The sequence below is a fragment of the Corvus kubaryi genome, unplaced genomic scaffold (genome assembly GCF_017639235.1).
Source record: "Corvus kubaryi isolate FWS band 111438036 unplaced genomic scaffold, C.kubaryi_AGA036_p1.0 37334, whole genome shotgun sequence".
In the NCBI taxonomy this organism is placed as follows: Eukaryota; Metazoa; Chordata; class Aves; order Passeriformes; family Corvidae; genus Corvus; species Corvus kubaryi.
In genome coordinates, this window is record NW_024581108.1 from 19,595,966 (window position 1) to 19,620,056 (window position 24,091).

The 24,091-nt window shown below is 40.9% G+C and overlaps 1 protein-coding gene across 10 annotated transcripts in view; it reads left to right on the forward strand.

Moving 5' to 3' along the window:
* The window catches only part of ELAVL4 (ELAV like RNA binding protein 4), a 100,425-nt gene extending 78,941 nt beyond the window's left edge, over nt 1-21,484 (forward strand). For 9 of the 10 annotated variants that reach the window (XM_042030650.1, XM_042030656.1, XM_042030654.1 and 6 more), the window contains exons 3-7: nt 1,496-1,599; nt 11,614-11,767; nt 12,149-12,374; nt 13,765-13,803; nt 18,003-21,484. In XM_042030650.1, coding sequence (XP_041886584.1) covers nt 1,496-1,599; nt 11,614-11,767; nt 12,149-12,374; nt 13,765-13,803; nt 18,003-18,330 — 851 coding nt within the window. In that variant the 3' untranslated portion in view covers nt 18,331-21,484. The remainder of the gene's footprint in view (nt 1-1,495; nt 1,600-11,613; nt 11,768-12,148; nt 12,375-13,764; nt 13,804-18,002) is intronic. The other variant, XM_042030651.1, reaches the window with a different exon arrangement.
* The last annotated feature ends 2,607 nt before the right edge of the window (nt 21,485-24,091 follow it).

A 24,091-nucleotide genomic window follows, 5' to 3' on the forward strand; every position in this document is an offset into this window, starting at 1 on the left:
AAGGCAGAAGCATTCCCTGTATTTGTGTTACAGCAAACGCTGTATTTTTGGTGGTGTCTGACTTTGAGAAACACACAGATGCTTTTTTGTAGTCCAGGAGACAAAGAAACAAAGCTTTGTGCTGGGAGGCAGGATCTGTGCCTCCAGGGGACATCAAGGCACTTGGTGTGCAGCTGCCTTCCCAACCTCCCTTTCCTCCTGGTGAGCAGGAGCTGGGTCGCTGCTTGCTGCTCCTGTGGCTAGAAACCTCCACAAATGCTGTTCCTCTCCTTGGGAGGGATTTTCACATGTTTCCTTTCTCACTGCCTGTGAGCAGGAGCATTTCGATCCTCTGCACATCAGCGCCAAGGGACAGGGGTTTTTTTGGCTTGCTGTGCTCCAGATACACGGAAGAGTGTTTGAGAGGGAGTGTGGTTGGAATACAGGGCGGTTCACCTGCCTGCTTGGGCTCGCTGATTCTTGAAATGTCGTTATCTCTGTGGGTTTCTAAGATCATGTGCCTTAACACAAGAAAAAAAAAAAAAGCTGTGTTTTCTAAACATGCAAAATAAGTTCAGTAGGATGCTCGAAGGAAGGGATCTGGAAGCGGCTGTCTGTCACGTTGCATTAATAGAATTGGTGCTGCAAAGCTGCTCCTTGGGAATTGGGAAGAGATCCCTGTGGAGTGGGTTCTCAAACCCTCTGCAGCCCCACAGCCCTGTGAGTGTCCATGATCCTGTGGTGCCGACAGCATGGCCTGGCCTCTCCAGCCCCGTGTCATTTATCCCAATTATAAACTGTGTCTCTTTCTGCTGCAAACACACGCACGGATCTCGCTGGTGAAACAGAAGCTGTTGAAGTGCTTTTTGCTGCTGAAGTGGACTCCTGCCATCCCGTGCACAGCAGCATTTGTTGCACTGTTTGGGTTTGCTGTCATCTCAACTGCTCGGAGGGGAGTTTTAATGTGGTCCCATGCCCAGCTGCAATTTGGGCTGTCCCTTCTCCTCCTATTTACTGGCTGCTCACTGAGCAGTAAAACGAGATGTAAAGGTGGCTTTCTGTTCCTCAGCTCCTCCAAGGTTAGTGTAAAAACGCAGTTTCCTAATTCTGTGGTTTAAATACTTCAAAACTTGCTTTTAAACAGTAGCAAAATCATAAGTGTGTGTTAAGAGGTGGCCTCATTACTGGCAGGTCAGCCAGTTATATTTATTAGGAGCTCAGCACAAAACTGTTACACAATTCTGTTGCTGTCAAGCCTCATACATGCTTTTCAGTAAACTCCTGGGGAAGGCAGGGTGAGGGGTTGCTGCTTCTTCTTACAGAAGGATCTTCAGAGCAGCAATTTAAAGTTATGATGGCTCTCCCTGTATTAAGGAGATAAAGAAATGGTGAAGAACAGCATGGATGCTGAAAGGGAAAGCAGGGATGAAACGAAAATTGTGCTCCCGCTCTTGGAAGTTGTGTTCCTGTGCCGAAAAATACTGAGTCCTTTTTTCTTTGTCTTGTGTTTCAACAGGGCAGAGTTTAGGGTATGGATTCGTTAACTACATTGATCCAAAGGATGCAGAGAAAGCCATTAACACTTTAAATGGACTCAGACTCCAGACCAAAACCATAAAGGTAAGACAATATAAAATGCCTTTTGCTCAATTCAGGAAGGGGAGAAAGTAGTCGAAACTGTTTCTGGCAATTTCATCACTATTTTATTTTCCATTGTAAGGGGGTTAATGAGCTCCTCCTTGGAACAAAGAGCAGACATGCAGAAGATGAAATCTCTCTTCTCTGAAATTGCTGCTATTGTTAAAGGGAGGGGAAAGTAACAGGAAGCTCCTTAAAGCATGACAGCGAGGCTTAAATGTAGAATAAAACAGCCAGAGTGATACCATTATCCATAAACAAGTGAAGTACGTGATGGTGTATTCACAAGTTACATGTTTCCTTATGTTTTAATGGGAAATACTTTGACACAGAGTTCATTTAGTGACACTCCTGTCATTATCAGGTGTTGAAAGCATGTTTCTCACAAGTTAGAATATGTCATTCTGAAAAATAATTTTTTTCTCAATTTCCACATCCTTAATTTGATTTATTCTTTTAAAAGCTGGAGGCTTCCCACTGAAGTCTCTTATTTCATTGTTGTAATAGACCATTAGTTATTCAACGACCTTCTTTAGTGGTCTCACAAGAAAAGCAAGCTTCTACACTGTCACAGTTTCTGCTGCATGGCTGATAAAGCTGTTCTGAAACAGCTTACAGAAGATTTCCACATCCCAAATTCTGACAAATAATACAGCTTAAGGGATGTGAATCAAAAAATTGAAGGGGAACAAACAGCAGATCAGATTCAAATTATCTGAAACTGCTTTGATCATGTTTTGAATACTGGCTTTTGATTTGCACCATTTTCTTAATTTTTCTTCTGTAGTTAAATTTGTATTTCAAAGCTGAAAATGTTAAGAATATAAAAATAGAATTTTTACTGTAGTGAGTACTGGTATAAGTAATGTCAGTGATGTTGTAACTTGCAAATGAGATATAGTGTAATGTGGTCAATACTGTAGTTTTGATATTCTTGCTAAAGATTGTGGTTTGGACAAAATGGTCTACCCTGAAGCAAAAATATTTGTTGGATTCTGGTGTATTTCTAAGGATTGTTTCGGGCAAGTTTTTCCCCCGATCTGTTTGATCAGTGAGGAGCACAAGTGCTGAGCTGAGGGTTATGAAAGTGGTGGAGTTGCTGCATGGATTACATATAAAAGGCTGCTTCCAAACCTCCCTTAGACCATCCAGATTCCATCCCACAGATATGTATGTGGGCCATACATCAAAATGCTCACAGCATGGTTTTGTAGAGTTAATGGAAACACTTAGAGGAAATATGGAAGGCAAGGCAGCAAAATCTACCATCTTATCAACTGCTGCAGGTGGAAATGCAGGCTTGGACTCAGCAGTTTCCACTTACAGTGAAAAGTTGCTCTCCAAATTGCTTTTAAAGGCACATTATCTAGGAGAAAAATATTTTGAAAATACTTATTAAAAACTTAGTAGAACTTGAAAAATCTAGATCAGTTTTTCATACAGCACATGTATATTTTGAACATTATTCGGCTGTAGCAAAGTACTGTATTTCTTGTCCCTAAGTACCTCTGTTGCTTTGCCTCTGTTCTTTTTTGTGAACCAGAGCAATGCTATTGCATTAATAATATTTCAAGGTTACAGGAAACTTGTGCTATGAAAGACCTCCAGAAACTGCAACCCACACCAATTATTATACATTTCTCACATGCAAAATTAAACCATTATGCCTTTCTTTATCAGCTGTAGTAAGACTTTTTTTTTGCATGAAACTTCCCATGCAAAATCTTTGTGGAATGTTTTTTAATTTGGTATAAGTTTTAGAAATTCATTGATTTGTTTGGTTTGAGGTTTTCATGTTTATTAATAACTCATGGAGTTGCATAGAAAAAAAGGACACTTTGGGGAGAGTTCTTGAAAGCTGTTACTATATCATAATAAGCAAAGAGATTGAGCTAATCTACATGCACAGGAGATGCATAAGTTCAGGAGGAAGCATAGGATTTTTTCTTTTTTAAATAAAACTTGAGTTTATGCAGTTGTCTAAAACCAACCTAAGGGAGTCTTCTATCCTAGTACCCAAAATTTTGGCCACAGGGACATCTAATCAGCAGTTTCCAACCCAATTTTGCATTGCAGAATTGCATGCAATTACCTCACCTTTGCCCCCTTGGTTTTTTTCTAGTTTTAATTGTGCGTTACTTCTGGAAATCTTGATAAATTAGGTCTGCTTCCCTGGTGCTGTGCAGTGGGGGGTGGAGGTTTCCCAGTGTTCACACTGAGAGGGTAAATCAGGTGTGTTTAGAGCTGCCAGTGGCATTTGTGTTGCTGGAGAAGAACCCTGGTGTCCAAGGGGTTTGGAGGTGATGAGGAACCATACTCGGCACTGCTGAACCTCCTTGCTTGCCAGTTTCCCCCACATGCCACTTTGCAGCATCTCACTTCGTTCTTTGTAAGGTTGAAGTATTTAAACTTGTGGAATTACTATATTTAATTATCAGACTCGATTACTTTAGCTACAGATGCCCTTTACACTTACTAAAAATGTGCTCTCTCAAGAGAACATCTAGAAAGGAATTCGGTGGCATATAGTTTTGTAGGCTAAAAAATATTTAATGGAATAACATTGAGCTGGAAGAGTACTGAACAGTATTTTGTTCTGTTTTCTTCATGAATGTGGCTGAGATTTTTGCCCCAGAATGAATTTGTAAATATCCTATTGATGGATGGGCTGAACCTTGGCCTCTGCTTATGTATGTCGGTACAGCCCTGCAGGTAGAATTTCTCTGGCTGCCTTTTGGAAGCTGTTTTGGTGGAAAGAAAGTTAAAATGAAAAATCTGTGAAAGCCCTTTTACAGTGGCAAATTACTTATGCTTGCCAAGGTCACTGTGGTCCTGCTGGCTGTGTCCCATCTGTGTTGTGGGCTCTGCTGTTCTTGCACCTAGACTGAACATGAGGTGGCTCTGGGGAGTTGTATTTGCACTCATTTTTTGACTGCACAAGGCTTAATTCCTGTTTAAAAATAATATATATATTTTATGCATGTGGCCCCAAATGCTGTCCTTTTCACTTCTGTAATATTTTTGTGGCAGCTTAATGTTCTCTCTCTCCTGATGCCTTGCAAAACAGCCATGCAGTCGCAGGAGGAAGTGGCTTTATAGCAGGATCAGCAGAACAGCCAGGCACAGTCAGCTCTGATGTGTGGACTAAAATAACTGAAGAAATGGTTTTTTTATTCTGTCATTGTTATGATAAATAATCCCTTTTCACTCTAGCAGCTAAAATACTTATGTGCATTTTATTTAAGTCAATGATGCCCTTTCAAGTCAAAGTTGAGAGGTAACAATTTACAGAATATGTGTTTGGGAAAAGCATTGGAGGGAGTGTTGTGTTTGGTGGTAATAGGTTATACACATTTTGTTCCTCTTCAACTGATCATAGTGCATATTTTATTTATGCCATTTCATAGCAGCATCATCTTCTTGTGAGGGAGAAAAGCTTCACTTTATTTTTACAGCTAAAGCTTGACATAATTCTGCAAAACAGTTTAGAATGAGGGAAGAGACTGTGTGTTGAAATAAGTATATATTCCAGAAATTGAATCTATTTTTAGAAATTAAATTTACCCATCCATAAAAGCTTATGAAAGGTCACTGCTGCTGTTGAAGATTGCCTGGCAATTCGGTTGCATCAAATATCAGAAGGAAAATGAGATGTGTGATGCATGGGGTACAGATTGTTTAAACTGCTGCTTTGCCCTGAAAAAAGGACACCACCTGAAAGGATGCGAAGGAAGTGTTTTACAATTTACTTGGGGATTCAGGTGACCTGGCTTCATTGGAACAAGAGCAGAACAGTTTTGAAAGAAAGCTTGAAATCTAAAAAGAGCCAGTGACCCCCTGAAGTGCAGTCTTGTGCACCCCTCTCTTCCTTTTTCTCTGTTGCCTGAGAAATAGGTTTGCTTCTTCCTTCACTCACAGGAGCAGGTACACGCTGTGACACTGCTGGAGCAAAGGGAGATGTCTCCAGTGAGGGGAGAAGGAATCTAGGTTCTCTGAGCCCTTGATAACCCCCAGTTTTTAAATCCATCAAATCTATCACATGATAAATTACCAAATGGATAGGATGGTTCCTCTGTGCTCAGAGGTTTTTTCTAGTTATTTTAATTTTCAGTTAAATTGATTAAATAGCATGAAATTCTGTATTTCTGCTTTACTCTCCTGTTTCGATCAATAGGTCTGGATGGTCCTAGTTTAAATACAGCAGATAAGGCTGTGGGAGAAAGTAATCCTGCTTTTTCTGAAAATAAAGTAGTAATGTTACTGCTGAAAGATCTTCCTATTTATCTTGGTTTCTCTGGCATTTTTCAAAATGCCAGCTATTTCCACAAAACTCAGCCTCTAAATCTGTCTGTGCTAATTCTTGTAATTGTCCACAAAACTACAAACCATCCTGTCACTGTAGGGTAACCAAATAACAGCAGCCTCAGTCTTCTCTGTCTTACAAAGTCATTTGTCAAAAAGATTGCCTTCCAGCCGCGCTCGGTGGAGGAGGTGGCGCAGGGCAGGAGGAGGAATTGCAGCAGGGAGTGGTGGGGAAGAGACCTGCATCTCCTGCTCCCCATCCCAAACTGCTTGGGAGGCGTGGGGGGAGTTCAGCACAGTTTGGGTTGCAGCCAGGAAGCGCTGGATTGCTCACAGTGCTGGTAGCAGAGCTCGGGTGTTGGGTGCCCTTGGTGCAGTGCTCAGCCAAAAACCTGGCGTTTTCCAACAGTGTTCTTCCATAGTCTCCCCAGGGCCACTGAGCCTGCTGGACACTGCCTGCAGCCTCCTGTCCCGGGGAAGAAATGGGATGTTGAGTGAGGCTGGGTGGTAAGGAGAAGGGTGTACAGAGAGATCAGGGCAAGGCACAGGAGGAGCTTGGATGCTCTGCAAGGAAGATTTGGAAGGTTGGGGTGTTGGAAGATACTGGGAGTAGCTGAATATGTTGGACTGCAGCAAGGAGGGATTTGAATTTTTGAGTGTCTTGTATGCCCCTTTTTTCCTTTTCTTGAAAATTCACATTACCAGGTACAAGGTGTAGATTTGGGATGTAGCTTATAGCTCCTTTGGAAATTGAGGTGACTGCTTGTTCTCTTTTATGGTAGCTCACAGTCAGAGAAGGGTCATCTGCTCTGGCTGCTGCTCCCCAAGACAAAGCCTTGGATGAGAAACTTTAAAGGTGCCACAGATGTGGAAAGCCTCAACTAAGTGTGCTCCTGTTGTGCTCTTTAGGACCCTCTGTCAGTGTAACCCTTTTGACTCTGTAGTGCTTGTTAACAAACCCTCCTGCACCCTTTGTGCCTGCAGTGATGCTGCTGCTCAGCAGACCTTTCAGTGCTGCATTTGAAGGTTCAGCTTTGGTTCTGCTGCTTTCAGCAGGCACCAGAGTGTCTTTGCCTCTTAATTTCTTGCATCTTCTCTTAATCGCAATTTCTCTTTTTACTGCTTCAGTTTTGCCAGTGAGTCCTTTTCATTCTATGGAGCCAGAGCAATTATTTCTCTTAGCCTTGCTCTTGATACAGCCAAGAGTGTTTCTAGGTTATTATCTATGGGTGTCTTTCCTGAAATGATGGGATAGACCATTGTACCTGCAATTATAATTAATCTCTGTAAAATGGCATCGAATCGCTCAACAGTAAAGTGCATTGTCACTCCCCTCCATCCCCCAGCCAAGGGCTTAGGGAAGAGAAAGGACAAAGCAGTGCAAGCATCAGATATGAAAGTATTCCAGATCTTGATCTTCAGCCTCTGGACCAGAGGGCTTTTGTGTTCTCTTGTTGTGACAAAGCATGCAGCTTTCACAGGAGGGTGTCTCAAATCTGGTTTTGCAGAAAATGAGGGCACAGATGAGGGTCTGGAAGTGGCTGTGGGGAAACGTCTCTTTCTGCCATAGCCTGTTCACTGGTGCTAAGCAGATTTTACTTCTAGTTCTGGATGTGCCTTAAACAAGTGATACTGTGCTTATTTACATGTGTGAGGCTTTTGAGCAGTTGTGTTAAAGCACTTCCAGTCTGACTAGTGGCATAAGGGGCAGCAAGTGAGGGAAGGGTTGTCCCCATTTTAAACTGGATTTCAGGCAGAAAAAAGCCAAGTGACTGACCCCAAAGATCATACAAGAAATCCTGTATCTCAGAGAATGTCAAGCAAAGACAAAGTAAAGTCTCTGTATTAAGGTCACCAAGAAGTCTGGTGTTTTTTGAATGTCACACAAACCTTTTGAAAGCTGCCCAGGGAGTCACTTAACACTGACTGCACCTTAGCTGCTTGTGATTGGAGACATGTCCCAGGGACTGCAGGTGCTGTGGGTGGGTGGCTTGGTGGTCCTTGGGTGCCTGTGCTGCCACACAGTGCACCCTGGTTCAAGGCTCCTGGGTGGTTTCCCATTCTCCAGGTGAGGAGCAGGAGATGCAGAGCAAGGTGACACATCTCAGAGAAGGTTGGTATCTGCAAGATGAGTTGCTTGGTTGTTGCTTAGATGTGTCCAGGGCAGGATGGCTCTGCTGGCAGAGCACATCATTCCAGGAAAGGATGGTGCAGTTTCTCTTATGAGAAGACTGGAGTTAAATTTTACAAGGAGGCTTCTAGAAACGGACTTGATGTTTGAGAAGTCCAGGATTAGTACAGGAGCTGAAGGTTTCTCTCCCAGGGAGCAGCAGCAAAGTGGTTAAGTGTCAGTGTTCAAATGGCTGCTGTTCCTTGTACCGTAAGACAAACGGGATGCGTTCATGCCTCTGGGTGCCTTTGCTGTGGGCTCTGGCTTGGAAAGGCCAGACTGCTTCAATTTATGTTCTGAAGAGTCTTGAGGTTAGAAATTCTTCAGAAAGTTTTCTATATGGGAAAACACGTAGGAAATCAATAGGGAAGATAATTACTTGAACTTGGAGATATTTTCTGTGCACCTGAAAAAAATGTGCTTTGCCATGGAAGCTATGAAATGCTGAACCTCTTCTGATGCTGCAGTGGTGTTGGGAGAGAGTGGTGCAGCCTCTGGAGATGGCTGTTTATTATGAAGAGAAGCCCTTATACAGACTAATGTTCAATGTCAGATGAGAAATGTCCTATTAAATGTTTTTCAGTTAGTATATATGTATTTATAGAAACTAACATCTGAGGCCAGCAAGCCATAAAATGAATTGTGTAATATTTTATTATCTTCCTTGCAAATTCGACTGCAGAACTCCTAAATGATCTTATGCAGTGAAATCCAAAACCATGGTTTGACCTTCAGCTGTTGTACAAGTGGACAAACATTTTAATGCTGAGAAATGCCTGGGTCAAACAGTAGTTTGATGTTCTCCAGCTCATTATTTGAATTCTTTGTGGTGGCTAGGATTCCATACTTTTTTCTTTTTCGATGCTCTGTTTCATTACAGGGTGCTAACACTGCCGTGAGCAAAGGAATGGGGAAAAAAAATCATTTTTAAGTGTGAATATAAAGAATTAATGCCGCGTCCTCACCCAGCACTTCGCGGTTTGCAGTGATAAAATGGGAGCTGGTTTTTGCTCCCATTTTAACTTGCACAGCATAAGGAGCTTCTGGTGTGATGGAGGGTCAGGGTGGGCGATCTCTTCCTTTGATAGCTCGCACGCAGGAAAACATCCCGTCCTCAGCACTAACTGAATAATAGCTTGAAAGCAGGATGGCACACTCTAACCGATCGATTTGTCATTGGCTGACCTCGGAGGGAAGATGAAAAAGATTCAAAAGCAGATAAATAATTGACATTACTAGCCTTGAGTCCATTCAGCTCTGCAACCTTTTCTCCTTGATATTAAAGACGGCTGAGTTGCTTTTGGCAGCTTCTTTCTTTGGCTCAGGCTCCCCTGCAGCCTGAATGTTTGATTGCGGGAGGAAATAAAAACTAGACCTGAGCAGCAATAGGTGTTCACATGTGCTGCGAGTGGAGGGTTGGGAGCGTGAGCAGCCTCTCCTTCCTCTGCCTGCTTGCAGGGCCCACGAGAGCAGAGAGCCTTCTGTAAGTAGAACTGTGTGTGTGTGTGTATATATATATATATGTATGTATGTAAAATGTCAGGCACTCATTGCTCTGGGAAGTAGTGTTTTTTGCATATCCCAATACTTTTCATCCTCCCTGTAACGTGGCATTTGGTTAACGAATGTGCTGGAGTGAGAAACCCAAAGGAAACTCCTGGCTGTTTTCCCAGGAACTTTATTCATTTTGCTTCTCTCAGTTTTGAGGAACAGGTAAGATCCCTACCCTCATTCCAGAGAGTCTCCTAAGTATTTTTTTAAACTGTTATTCCTAAAGTATGTTAAACTGTAGGTGCCTGAATTCTTACAGAACCCTCTCAAGGTAAGGCATTTGCAGAGTGGGGAGGGAAGAGTCTGCTTTTCCAAATGCCTCAGCACCAAACCAAGCTGTAGGTGAAAGCACTGTGTGATTATCCCTGGTGTCCCCTCAGGCCTGGATTGAGCTTTGTTACGTAAAAGCCAAGCAGTGCCATCAATGTGTGTTCTGGCCCTGGATCCATCGGAGGGGTGTTCAGGACCAGCAGGGAAGTGATGGAAATGCTGCACCCCATCAGGAGGTCGTGGGCTGTGGCACAGAATGATTTCTACCCCAATATCCCTCTTCCTTTCAGCACCCGAAGGTTTCTCTGCTCCCCATGTCTGCTTGAGCCTTTGTACTGTGTGCCTGAGCTTGCCTCCATTGATGCAAATGTTTTATCTAACCTCTATTTCATATTTCTTTCCCTGAATTTTCCACCTCCTCTCTCCAGCCTTCTCTGTAAATGTTAGATTTAAAAGGTTATGGACAAACACATAAGTTATAAAGAAATTGCCAAAAACCTTAAAATCTAGAATCTTTAGAGTTTGTCTGCTATTATGCAGAGAAGATTGTGGAAGCAAATATTAGTCATTAACATAATTTTCTGTGTTGAGTCAACATCTATTTTTAGGTGTGGAGCACATAAAGACAACTCTTTGACACATAAAGCACATAGACATCCATTTGACATCATCTGTGTTCAGTCTGAGACTCGGGAAGAGGGAAAGACGGTTGCTGAATGTATTGCATTCGTGATGGGAACCCCCCCACTTCCTTCCTAGACACATTTTAAGACAATAATGCAGGAGAGTACTGATCTGTTTATATTGAAATAAATCAAAATGAAGCGCAGAATATTCAGCTTGGCTTCCAGTGCTTTTTCAGATGTACTGCAAAGTAATTCATGATCTGTGCTGAATATTTGTCATTAGGCTTCATCCAGGAAGTGTTTTTATGATGTTAAATGTGTATCCTAAATGTATATATTATTTTAAAAGTGCAGAAGGCTTTTTATGCACCTATTACAATTATAAATCTGATTCATAGGTAGAAGAGCAGTTAAGAGGATTGAATTAGTAATTTTCCAACAGCACACATGCAGTGCCACAGCTAGATTTTCTTGTTTGCTTGGTCATAATATTTTATGGTCTGATTCTGGGCTTTATAATGCAAGGGAACTTCTCGTGATAAATTGCAGATCCGACAATGAGTGTCAGTATACAGCTCCCTGAGCAGATGTTCATTTAGTCTAATTTCACCAGTACTTTACTGTTCATCCAGAACAGATCTTGCCAGCTCAGGATGCAAACACAAAGAGAGAGAGCACAAAAGATCACTCCGCAAATAACCTGCTCTGTTTCAGACACTCGGGAGGGGGAAAAGAAAAACATGCAGGAGCTTGGGAGTGCAAGGTTGGCTACAGCAAATCATCCACACACCCACACCCATGGGGGCAAATTTACAGCGCCATGTGTGGGAAGTTGCATGTTAATCTACCTCTGAACAATAGTTATTTTATGACTGCACTTCAAGAACCCTTGTGTCTGTTTTAAGGTCTCTGTAGCTCTTCCTTTGTTCTTCCAGCCTTTCCTGGCTCTGCTGGTTTTGCAGAGCAGGTCCTGTCTGAACTGCGGGGCGATGTCTTGTGGAAGAACAGAACATTATCTGTCCAAAATGCCGAGGGTGGCTCTAGCTCACTAACACTGCTTTCCTTTTCTCTCCGTAGGTGTCATATGCCCGTCCAAGTTCAGCATCCATCCGGGATGCAAACTTGTATGTCAGCGGCCTTCCCAAAACCATGACCCAGAAAGAATTAGAGCAGTTATTCTCACAATATGGGCGCATCATCACCTCACGGATTCTGGTTGATCAAGTCACAGGTTAAAAGAAAACTTTTCTTGATAACGTGCATGTTTCTCTGGAAATGGCAAAACTGCAAATGTCTGCAGCTGGGGTTTTTTGACTTCTACTGTAAAATGCCATACCTGGTTCCTTTTAAATGTAACTGGAGGTATACCTGCTGCCTCTTTAATGAGGGAATATTAAAATACAGAATGTGATTTACTTAAAATCATTGTTAAATACAGTAGGGGCTGATTTTGGAGATGTCAGGTTGGGAAGAGGATTTTTCTTTACAGGACTTTACTTAATTTGCAAACCACCTATTGTGTGAAGTCAAACCTAACATTCAGCTCATGCTCATCACATAGATGAGGCTGTTCCTACGAATATTCATCTCTTCACATGTTTTTACTTCCCAGGGGTTTCTCGAGGTGTGGGATTTATCCGTTTTGATAAGAGAATAGAGGCAGAAGAAGCCATAAAGGGACTAAATGGCCAGAAGCCTAGTGGTGCTACAGAACCAATTACTGTGAAGTTTGCCAATAATCCCAGCCAGAAAACAAGCCAGGCACTCCTTTCACAGCTGTATCAGTCTCCCAACAGACGCTACCCTGGACCACTTCACCACCAGGCTCAGAGATTCAGGTAATTACCTGGAAAAGAACTGAAGTTCCACCAGCAATGACAATGTGGGGCAGGTGCTGTGCAGGAAAATATGCTTTAGTTGCGTAGGCTGACCTGATTTTCTTTGTAAAATTAAATATTCTTTCCTGGAGAATGAGGAGGAAAATCTGCTGACAGCAGTAGTCATGTTGTATTTACTAAAACAGCTGAAGTACTGTACAATCAGATCTCATGAAGGCTGAAAAAGGGAGGACAGCATAGAGTTACACTGATAATCAAATGAGCAGTGACTATCCTGTTCTTTCTCTCTTTTTGGGTAATGCTTTTATTTTCTGCTATATTACTACAGTTTTGATGCAGCTTAGACTTTGATGTTAATGACAGTGGATTGGTAGCAGGAAAAAAGCTGAGTCTGTCCCAGTCAGCAGGAGTATCATTAAATTTATTAGCCTGAGCTATCTGCTCTTAGTATAAAGAGCCCTTGTATTAGGCTTTGGTGTGAGTCTTCAGATGCTTTTGGGGATGTTTTATGCTTTGCATTCTGAATGTACTGTTTCCATCTGATGCATAAGGCAGAGTTAGCAATATGTGGTGTTCCTATTACTTTTATACTTAATAGTTCTCAAGGAACCCAGCTTTCAAATAAAAAAGTCTGCCTTCAAGAAAGAAAACTTGGACATATTTGCATAACTGCGTTGCACGCTGGCTTTAGAGAATTATTCAAAAGTAATTTTAGTTTGTCAGTGATGAAAAGTGCTAATGAATTAAAGATCATAAAAAGTCAGTCATTGGATACATTAAATTTACACTTGTTTTTGTGTCTTTGGCACTCAGCTGTGTCCATTGAGGTTATCACTGAATCATTCCATGGATAGAAGGACTTTATTGTGGTGCCATGGAAAGCAGATGATTATATTCTGCAAAATTTGGTGGTCAGTTTAGATTGACATATCATGAAGGATTAATACTAAATACATGTAATAAAATGGGGAGAACGTATTGTGTTAAAGCAGATAGTCAAGAATTCTTCCCGTTCCAGCAGTTTTGGACTTGACATTTTATTTCTGAGTTAACGGTGAATATCAGGTGAGCAGCTGAATTACAAAAAACAAGTTGAATTATAAACAAAAAGTCAAATCCTAAGTGGATATTTTTTAAAACCGAACTCTGGAGGTTAAGGTTTCCTCTAAGACTGTAGACAAGTTTAAAAAAGGCTTTTAAATGCTCTGGTGGAAATTTAAGCACAACCTCAGACTTAACAAAGCAGGCTGGGAGTTGTTAGGCTCCTTAGATGTGTGGGAAACTTGTTGAACGTTTCTTCTTTGAAAATGGAACACTATTAATAATAGTTCCATTGAGCGATCTTGCCATCTGTGAGACATTAACCCAAAGACCCTCCTTCTCTTTTCAGGCTGGACAATTTGCTTAATATGGCCTATGGCGTAAAGAGGTAATTAGAATTCCACAGATTGCCAGATGTCCGTGTTGGCACAGATTGGTGCTACAATTTTTTTTTTTTTTTTTAATTCACTAACTTTATTTTTTTTATTCCTTCTTTTCTTCCACCAGCATGTCAAATTCTTTTTAAGTTTGGACTTCAGTTGGTTTTGTTACTTTAAAGGCCTCACGCACAAGTTCTGTGGGGTTTTTCAACCTTTTTTTATTTACAGGTGGGCTTCTCAAATGGTTTAGGTGCCACAGCTACAAGCATTCAAATTACAGTTGCTCTGCTAAGTGGTGCTTTTTCCAGAATCAAAACTATTACCTTGATTTTTTTTTTTTTTCACAAATCTCTCATATGATAGTGGAAAATTTAAGTCAAAATCAGAATTAGGCTGCTGTTATCTAAATCTGTTCCTCCCACATCTGGCATTGTAAGTTTGACTTGAAAATACAGCTGCGTGCACCTCAATCAGCCCGAAGTTTCTTTTGTTACAGGTTTAATACTTTGAATTTTTTTTCAGTCCTTGAAATTAATTTTTTTGTTTGTTTAAAATAGCTGTGTGTTTGTATGTGCACGCATGTGTGAAAGCTCAGCTGATTTGTCAACATTTCTGCTGTTCCATGAGTATGTTTGATCTGATAGCTAAAATGAGATGTGTTGTTAGTGTTTCTTTTAATGGCAACATCAGTATAAGCGACCCTTGCAGCAAAACAAAGGTGTTGTCTTATTCCTGGTGTTACCCTAAGATGTCCAAATTAAGACGAGAAAGTACTACTTAATCTTCTGAAATGGTCTACTCACCACAAGTGAAAATTATTTGAGCTTTTTCTTTTTGAAGCTCATCCTCTAAAAAGGTGTGGTAAGTATCTCTTTACACTAGCTAGTAGCAAGACAGTAATGTGGGGTTTAACTCCTAGGTAATTCAGTACAGATCTGAAATCTTAAGAGTACTCAGAAGAGCAATAGTCAGAACTCTTCCCAGAAGCACCAGTGCTGGTGCAATGGGCACATTGGTTATGTCGGAATATCCTTAGTGGTGGTGGGAATATGGTGAGTCAGAACCCCCTGCCTGATTTTATCACACAGCCCTTCTCTGTTCTCCCACCTTTTTTGTTCCTTGAAAGCTTGTCAGAAACATGGAAAAATTCCTGGTCGAGTGTCTGTCACGTGCAAGTCAATGTCAGAAGGATGGGTTTGTTCTGGGAGGTTTCCCTGGGTTTTTGCTGCTGCTTCCCTGGAATTGGATTGGTGTGTGGTGCAGGATAGGCTGAGTCTGAACAGAGGGAAAGAGCAATTTCCTGCCTTTATAGGTTATACATCTGCTTTCTCAATATTGTCTGCAGTGTTACTGTAAGAACACAGCAGTGTTTACAGTCATTTTGCAGGCATCTTAAATTAGTTCTTATCTCCTCTCAGCAAACCTTGGCAGTTGTACCTGCACTAGCAAATCCTGAATTTATAGGCACAAGGTCACAAAAAATACCGCACTGATAATTTCTGAAGCTGCTTCTGAAACATGAGATTGGCTCTCCCTGTGCTGTGTGGTACTGATGGAAAATGAGACATGCTGATGTGGAAAAAGGTTTTATTGAGGCTAGTTTCAGATCACTTGCTAGTAGCAAAGCTCCTTATGCGATAGGCGATCTTGTATTTGTGTCAATACGCTTGCACCAGTTTTGTGCGTGTTTTGTTGGATTTACAGCAGCTGCTGTGCTCATGGCATATAAATAGTTGAAAGCTGCAGAGCTCCTAAAGGTTTCCAGGGAAAAGCTGCTCTCCAGTGAACTGTAGGAAACTTTAACCCTTTACATTGGTGCAGCATTTCTTTAAAATGCAAAGCCTGATAATGCATTGTGACATGCACAGCTTTGCATGGTGCAGGTTTTACAGCATCCTGACTTAGAGTGTGGTGTATCCCTTATTTTTGTATTTCACATTACATTTAAGCATTCCAGAAAAGCAGTGTTTGCTGCCTTATACCTATTACTGGCACAGTCGGCACTGGCCAGCAATGGGCTTGAAGTCCCATCTTCCAGATTTCAAAATGAGCTGAAGCTGTTGGCTTGTACAAGCCCTGGCTGTGCCTTATTTCCAGTCCTTACTTCTACCTGCAGTGGAAGGAGCAGTAGAAATCGGCTGTGGCCAGCCTTTCTGTGCTGTAGTGTTGTGATAATGTCACTGGTTTCACTGTGCGGGAGAAAAACTAAAATATGTTGAGATGGGGATTTGCAAAAGTGAAGTTGAGTTGGAAAATTGCCACGTATTTTTAATAAACTGTCTGCAAACCTTCCTGAGGATCTGATGCTGTGAGCATTTGTGAACTGCTCATTTACAGTGTAGCTACACCCCAGTGATGATCCTCAGCTTAAGATATATATTCCAAGTGTCTTCTTTTTCCCTGAATATACATAAAAAGTGCCATCAGGCATCAACAGAACAGTGAGCAACCATCAAGTGTGCAGTTTCCTTTATGGTTATTTAATATACACTGCATAATATTGTGCGGATTGCTAAATGTGTGTGGAAATTACTAGAAGTGTAAGAAGTTTTGAAGAGCACAAGAGCTCACTCAGCACCAGAGTCCCTCCCTCTGCTCCCTCAATCATCGCTCAGAAAATCCTGAGGAATTATTCTGTTCTGGTATTAAAACTCATCATATTGAAGGTACACGTGAAACTGGATTTTTAAGACATTTCCTCTGTGCAGTTGTTATTTTAAAACATATCCCAAAGTGTAGCTTCAGAAGGCATGTCAATTTTTTTCCACACTGATGAAAGGAAAATTATGTTGATCCTGAGGGCTGATACTGCTTAACATCTTCATTAATAACCTGAGTCATGGGCTGTGCTGCGCCCTCCTTGCATTAGCGGGTGACAGTAAATTGGTGAGGAGCAGGGGCTGTTGCTGCTGCTGGCCATGGCTGCCACTGGGGAGACCTTGGAAAGCTGCAGGAACACGCTGAAATTCGGGAAAGGCAAATGTGGAGTTTAGCCCCTGACTGCTGCCTTCAGCTGCCTACAAGGGGCTTCAGAAAGAAGGTGAAGCTGAGCTTTTTGCAGAGGTCAAATGCGAGAGGACAAGAGTCAGCAGGGACAGGCTGCAGCAGGGGAAATTCGACTTGAGGATAAGGGAAACTCATTCACAGTGAGGATGGAGCTCTGGAGCAGAGGCTGCAGGAGCAGAGTTCCTGTCCTTGGAGATTTCCTAAGCTTCCCCTCTGCAGGGTCATGAGCAGCAGATCTCATTTGAGAAGTTTGTCTTGCTTGGAGCAGGAGGCTGATTAGATGATCTCCACAGATCCTGCCCAGCCTTTTTTATCTCTCGATGGTTCTGTGTTCGTAAACACCTGGCTTTATCTGCTCTCTTTGGATGTTCGAGGTAAAGTCCCAAAGGACAACGAGGGAGAAATGTTAGGGTGCTCTGTTGAAATCTGGGAGTTAGTCCCTTTCTGAAGAACCTAAAGCCTGTCATGGAAATGACACCTCACAGTATGAAGGTATCAGTTGACATGCTCGTTAATTGTATTTATGTTCTACTTACTCTGCAATTGCTTCATAAATTTTCTTTGATATGTGGCTGGCTCTAGGACTTTTTATTACCTGGATTTTTTTTTCCCCAGTGTATGTCAATTAAGGACCATGTTAGGAGAAATAAAATCTACCACTTAGAGCCATCTCTCTAATAGTATTTTTAGCTGAAGAAGCTACTGTTATAGCTGAATTCTGACAAAGGCATTTCTTATTAAACGTTAAAATAGGTCTTGAAGTTTGCTTGGGTTTTTTCACTGCAGACTAGTAGGAGATGAAGGATTAGATCTCCGTTGTCCTGAAACTTATTTCGGTGCTGGGAATAAGGGGCAAATTTCTACAGGCCCTTTTTACATGAGCTGTTGTTTATCACAGCATGTGCAGGCCCTCCCTGACTCAGATTGTCCTCAAGCATTTCTTTCCTGAGGGCTTTGTACACGTCTAAGCAGGGCTTATACTTGGAGGAAGATGCATTTATGCCCAGATTTGGCAATTTTATTTAGTACAGCTCCCCTCCACTTGGGTAGGAGTTAGAGAGCAAGGGTGGCTCTGTGGTCCTCTTCCAGGGACAGGATCCAGAACCTTCAGTACCACTGGCTTATTTAATTTAAATTCTTGGATCCCTATAGCTCGTGCCAAGAGATTTATTTAGAATAGACCCCTCTTTTTGCTCGGTAGGTTTTCTCCGATCACAATTGATGGTATGACGAGCCTTGTGGGAATGAATATCCCTGGTCACACCGGGACTGGATGGTGCATCTTCGTCTACAACTTGTCTCCCGACTCGGATGAGAGCGTGCTGTGGCAGTTGTTTGGTCCCTTTGGAGCGGTCAATAATGTCAAGGTGATCCGTGATTTCAACACCAACAAGTGCAAGGGATTTGGCTTTGTCACCATGACCAACTACGACGAAGCTGCCATGGCGATTGCCAGCCTTAATGGATACCGTTTAGGAGACAGAGTATTGCAAGTTTCCTTTAAAACCAATAAAACCCACAAATCCTGAATTTCATATCCTTACTTACTAAAATATATATATATAAATATATATACGAACAAAACAAAACAAAAAAAAAACTCTTCAAGGCTTATATTCAACCATGGACTTTATAAGCCAGTGTTGCCTAAGTATTAAAACATTGGATATCCTGTGAGGAACAGGAAAGGATTTTATAATGCTTAGAAAAAAAAAAAACCTTTGATGCATTGAATGTTCTTTCATAGCTGTCGTTGTTGAATATAATATACATAGATAACAATGTGCAGGGATTTTTACCCGGCCAGCTAGTTTTACTACCTTCCTTGAAGGTGGGTCTTTTTAAGATGACCATTCACTCATTTGAAAAAATAATAAAACAAAAAACAATTTTTACGAACTAATGGGATTAAAAGCGAGAAAAAAAAAATTTTTGTTTTCTTTTCTGTTTTTTCAAAACATTGATTGAATCAGATTGGTAAACCCCCCACACAAATTAAAGAGGAACAATAAAAATTGCAAAAAGAAGAACATAATTTTGCAACTTTTTTTATTTTTCCTTTTTTCTTTTGTATCATGTGAACTAAACAGTCTTCTGTTAGGGAATGGGGTAACGGGGGATACCTGATGACATAACAATTTAAATAACATTAACAATGTTGCCAAAGAGGTGGTCTCTTTGCTGAAAATGGGTTTCAAGAAAAATCTATTTTTATAAAATATAAAGAATTTTTACAAGAGAATCTGGATTTGAGAAAAAATATTTTGACTGGCTAATTTAGGGGAAATTGACAACTTTGTCATGTTCATACTGCACTGGTAACTTTTTAGAGATCAAGATGTGTGTTTTAAACTGGATTAGTAGATTGTTTTTTGAAGGATGGGCTACAAACAGATGATCTTCGTATCTTTTCATAGCATGTAATAAAAATATTAAATACAGTACGGGAGAGTGTTCTTCCCAGGCACGCAGTTACCCACAGTCAAAACCCAAAAGCAAGGAGATGAGTTGCAAGACGGTTTTTCTTTAAGTCATCAGTATGGGATATCAGCAGAACAAAAGTTAAAAAAATTAATTTTTTGATCAAAAACTTCCTTGGTTTGAGCAGTAGGTGCTACAAAATTATTTACATATCTTAGTATCATAGTTAAATGTAATGTGTTTAGAAAAAAATACATTTGCTTTAAATTTGTTAAGAATTTTCAAATTCACTTTATAGCCCAAGCTAATATAATTGGGCTGTGTTGGCACATTTGGAACACTGTTTATGTTGCTTGAAACACTTATTTATTTAATTGCCGATGTGATGCATATGGCCAAAATCAAATATAGCTAGTTTGGCTAGTCTACTTATTTGTTTACTTAAACTATGGGAAGAAGCATATTATTGTGTCATTTTGTTGTGTGTGTATGTGTATATATAATATAAATATATATATATATAAAGTTATTTTTTCTTTTGGTTAATTTATTATAAGTTGTAACACTTTGCTAGTTTTGTTTGTATATGTCTTAAAATGTTTTCTTATGATACTTAAGTGACAGAGGTATCAAGGTAACTTGTGTAGAAATATTGTTTGATATATTGTCATGTTTGTTGTGAATATTTTTTCTTACTGCACAGTAGAAAAGAAAACAACTGGGTCTTTATTTTAATGTAATTCAGATTGGGGAAAACAGAGCTAAGGGAACAAAATGACTGAGGGGGTGCTCTCCCATGTCCAGTGCACTGATCATTTTAGTATGTTTGTGCTTTGTACGGTTATATATTTAAAACAAAAAAGGGTCATGCTCTTCCCTGAGTACTAGAAACAGTTACTCGCTATGCATAATCTAGTTGATAGTTAAATTTGCTATTGCTTTTCTTGTCTTGTTATATAAAATCTTTTCAATACAAGTTTAGTCTTAATGGTAATAAAACGTTATGGTTATTTATAACTTGTGCTTATTTTGTGCATTTTTTCCATGCTATACCCACTAACTGCATGTAGACTAAGTATTGTTTTTTCACACTGAAGAGGCAAACTTTTGTAGTAGACAAATAACTAAAAGCAAAGGCTGCATCATAATTTTATCAGTTTTTTACTTTAACAATGTTAGATTTTAGTTTAAAGGAACACTCATTCAATGTTCAGGGAAACCTTTATACATCATCTGCTATGAATGAGCGCAGTTTGCTGGGAAAGTTTTGATGCATTTGCTAAGCATTAGTGGGGAAGGCATGTCAGAATCTTTTCTCTACGATGTGTTTTACTATCTGAATAATAATAATAATTTAAAAAATCTTTCTTAGGACCAGGCAGTTGTATACTTTAGTTATAATGAATGACTTCATGTTAACCTTGCTAGTTTAGATCATTTCTGAGGGAAAGTATTGTAAATGTTTTTTTCATAACCTTGTTGTGTTTGAATTATTTGTACTTTAATTGTCCAGACAATAAATGAAAGTGTGTAGAATGGCTATGGACTTTCCACCTTTTTAAGTGTGTTCAGATGTTTTAGTATTCCCAGCTGCACCTCAGCCGAGGTAGAGGTTTAGTCTCTGATTCCAGAAGCAAGGTCTTCAAGAGAGAAACGTTCTAGTCAAACCAGATTGAGCATATTCATGATTTGTTTTTCCTTCCGAAGGCCAGAAAGAATCGGCCATTTAATTTAAGATGTTGAACACCAAATACCAAACTGTAACTTTCATTTATTTGAATGTGGAAGATGCTGAAGGGTTTCTACTATATACAGTATTTTTACACAATGAAAATATTAACTCAGTCAATATCAACACTTTAAAACATAGTGAGCAAATTTCAGTGATAATAACAGTTTTTAAGCCATCATTTAGTTTGACTTTTCTATGAATATGCTATGAATGTCATGCAATATGAAACAGTGTACATATTGTCTGATGTACAACAGTATATATGATCACATTCCAAATTTGATTCTTTTCACCATGTGTTATAACTAGAGTTGATACTTCTTTCAGTTGACTTGTTTGAATCTCATTAATACAAATATTCACTTCATGTTTATGTTCTGTAACATTCACTAATTGAGAATATGTACCTTGTAAAACTGCAGCATTGAATTTCGTAACTGAGATTAGGAAACTCTATCAGAGGGCTGGATGGACTGTGTGGTTCTTCAGCTCCTTCACCTATTAATAAACTCGTGTTTTTGTGAGATTAAGTTACCATGTTGGTTATAATAATTAATTTCAAGCCACAGAATGAGTTTGTTCTTAAATTTACAGCTTGCTTAATTCATCCTTAAATCCACCTCGCCATGCCATAGTAAAAAGCAGAAGTGGTTAATTTGGTCTGGTTGAAGACTTGGCTCTGAAAAACACCATCCTTCCATCTACCTGTATATGTATATGCACATACATTGATTATATACATATATACATACACTTTACAACATTCACCAGCCCATTAAAAAAAAATGCACTCTCCATTTAAGAAAGTGGTATTTTATAAGCAGCCCTATTTACTGTGGTTCTGTCTGCTTTATAGCAATTGATAGGGTTGTCACCTAATTTTTCTGCAGTCCTTTCTTCAGAAACTAGTGAGACAAAATCACTGTATGGTCTGGATGTTCTTAAAACAGAATGCCACTGGCATTGGGGCCAGTTGTGATTCAGATTATCTCCCACTTCGAGGCTGGCTTGTTGTATCTGTTTCTTCATTCAGTAGCTTGGTGAGCTCCTGTGAGCTGAATCACACCAGTAACATGAGAGAAAGGGCTCTGCCAGCTTTCAGGACATGGGATGCAAAGTTCAGTCCCCCTTTTTGAGAGTATCACAAATGGGAGCAGGATAAAAGCAGTCACAGACAGGTGATCCTATGCTGATCCTACGGGAGTGTTTTCAGAAAGTTTTACTGAAACACAGTTTCTGCCCAGCTGGGATCAGAACCACATTTCACTTACACACATTCAAAGTAATCAAGGTTTATATTTCCTTCTTGAAAGGGTAATCACTCTTTCTGCAATTAGTGAGCCTGCTGCATAAATGGAAAGTCACCTGGGGGAGGGTGTTTCAAGTGCATTCACTTTGTGTTCCACTTCAGCTTACCTTGGACACAGAGCTGGGCTTGGAATGCAGGGAGAGGGGAGTGTGTGTTGGGAAATGGTGGCTGGCAGATCCAAGGGAGTAATGAGCTACCCTTAAATTCATACTGGGGCCATTCAGCTTTCCTGGTGACCCTGAACTTGTAGCAGCCAAACGCACACGTACTCTAGTGCTCCTCATTTCCAGTGGGAAGGGTGGGTAGGGGGGTCTGGATGCACTGCAGCAGGTAGAGGCTGCGGCCTGGGTACTTGAATCAGCCTCAGGCCAACTGAGGGGAGGGGCACACCCTGAGCTGTCCCAGGGAGGTCTTTCTCCATCACCAGAAGCCAGGCAAGGCTGTTACCTTGCACATCTCACTTACATGGCTACAGAAAGGTGAGGTAAAGCCAGGTCAGAGTGTGGTAACAGCAAAGATTTGCTCCCTGCCCTGAAGATCTTGCAGACTGAGCTCCATGCACAGAAGTAATTCATTGTGCATACAGAGCAAAATGAAAGGAGATCAAATCCAGCATAACTTCACGAAAGCTCTGACATCTCAGACTAATACAATATCTCTCTTCTAAAAATAACTGACTTCTTAAACCCAGGAGATGGGATGGAGGCAATCCAGCTGAGCCTCAGTAACTCACAAGGGGACAAATCACCTGGATACAAACAGGGACTGCTGCTGGAGGGAAACACAAGGCACCAACCAGATACGGACACAAATCCTGTGGGATGCTGCACCTGGGCGTTGGTGCAGTGCAGCCCCTGTCCCCATGCACAGGACAGTGCTTTCATCCCAGGTGCATTGGGGGTATCTTCAGCCAGGGGAGTGGTGGTGCTGGTGCAAGAGGCACTTCAGAGGCCTCTCCCAGAAACACTGTTTGCCACTGGTGTGCTCGAGAAATTCCAGTGGGATCACGTGCAGCATGGCACCAGGGTGAGCGGGAGACACGGAACTCTGCAAAGAGTCACCAAGCTTGAATTGTTTCTACCTCCCATAAACACAAACCCTGTGTTTTAAAAAGGCTGTTCCTGTAAATCTTCCAGAGCTGAGCATGAGAATGGGCTGTAGGAAGAGGAGTGCCCAAAAGGAGGGATCATACAAAAGCACCCAGATTTAACTCGCCCACAGTTAAGAAATCAGACTGGTTCTTCCAGTTTAGCAATTTTCTGAAATGCTCTTTCTACTGACAGTAGAAATAACTGGGAAGATGGATACACACACAACAGCTGCTTTTCAGACACAGTTGGAAGTTTTGCTTGCCACACTCCTAAGGTATCACTGATATTTTTAAACATCAATCCAGCATATTTTAAAATATTTCATCTTAAATTTCATTCAGATTTTAAATGTTACAGGGCTGCAAATTATTTCTTGTGCAGTAGCAAAAAACAAAATCCTAAAACCTAAATTCACTGCACAATAAACCTCCCATCTCACATCAGTGGGGTTTGGAGCTGCCAGCAAGCAAGACCCAGCTATGGCTGCTTACAGGCAAACACAATCCAAAGCAGGTTCATATTCCCTCTCCCAGAGAGCAAGCAAAACCATGTGCTAAGTGGAGCGTTCCTCTGCCAACAAGTGAAGAAGCTTGTTTTGGTCACCAGAAACAAGTGTCTTGTCTCCAGCCAAGCCACTGGCCTGGTGCTGCTGAGGCCCCCAGGCACTCGTCAGGTGTGACATCCTTGTCCTGCCACTGGGTCATCCTTGGGGGGAGCCCAGCCTTGCTCCTGTGTCT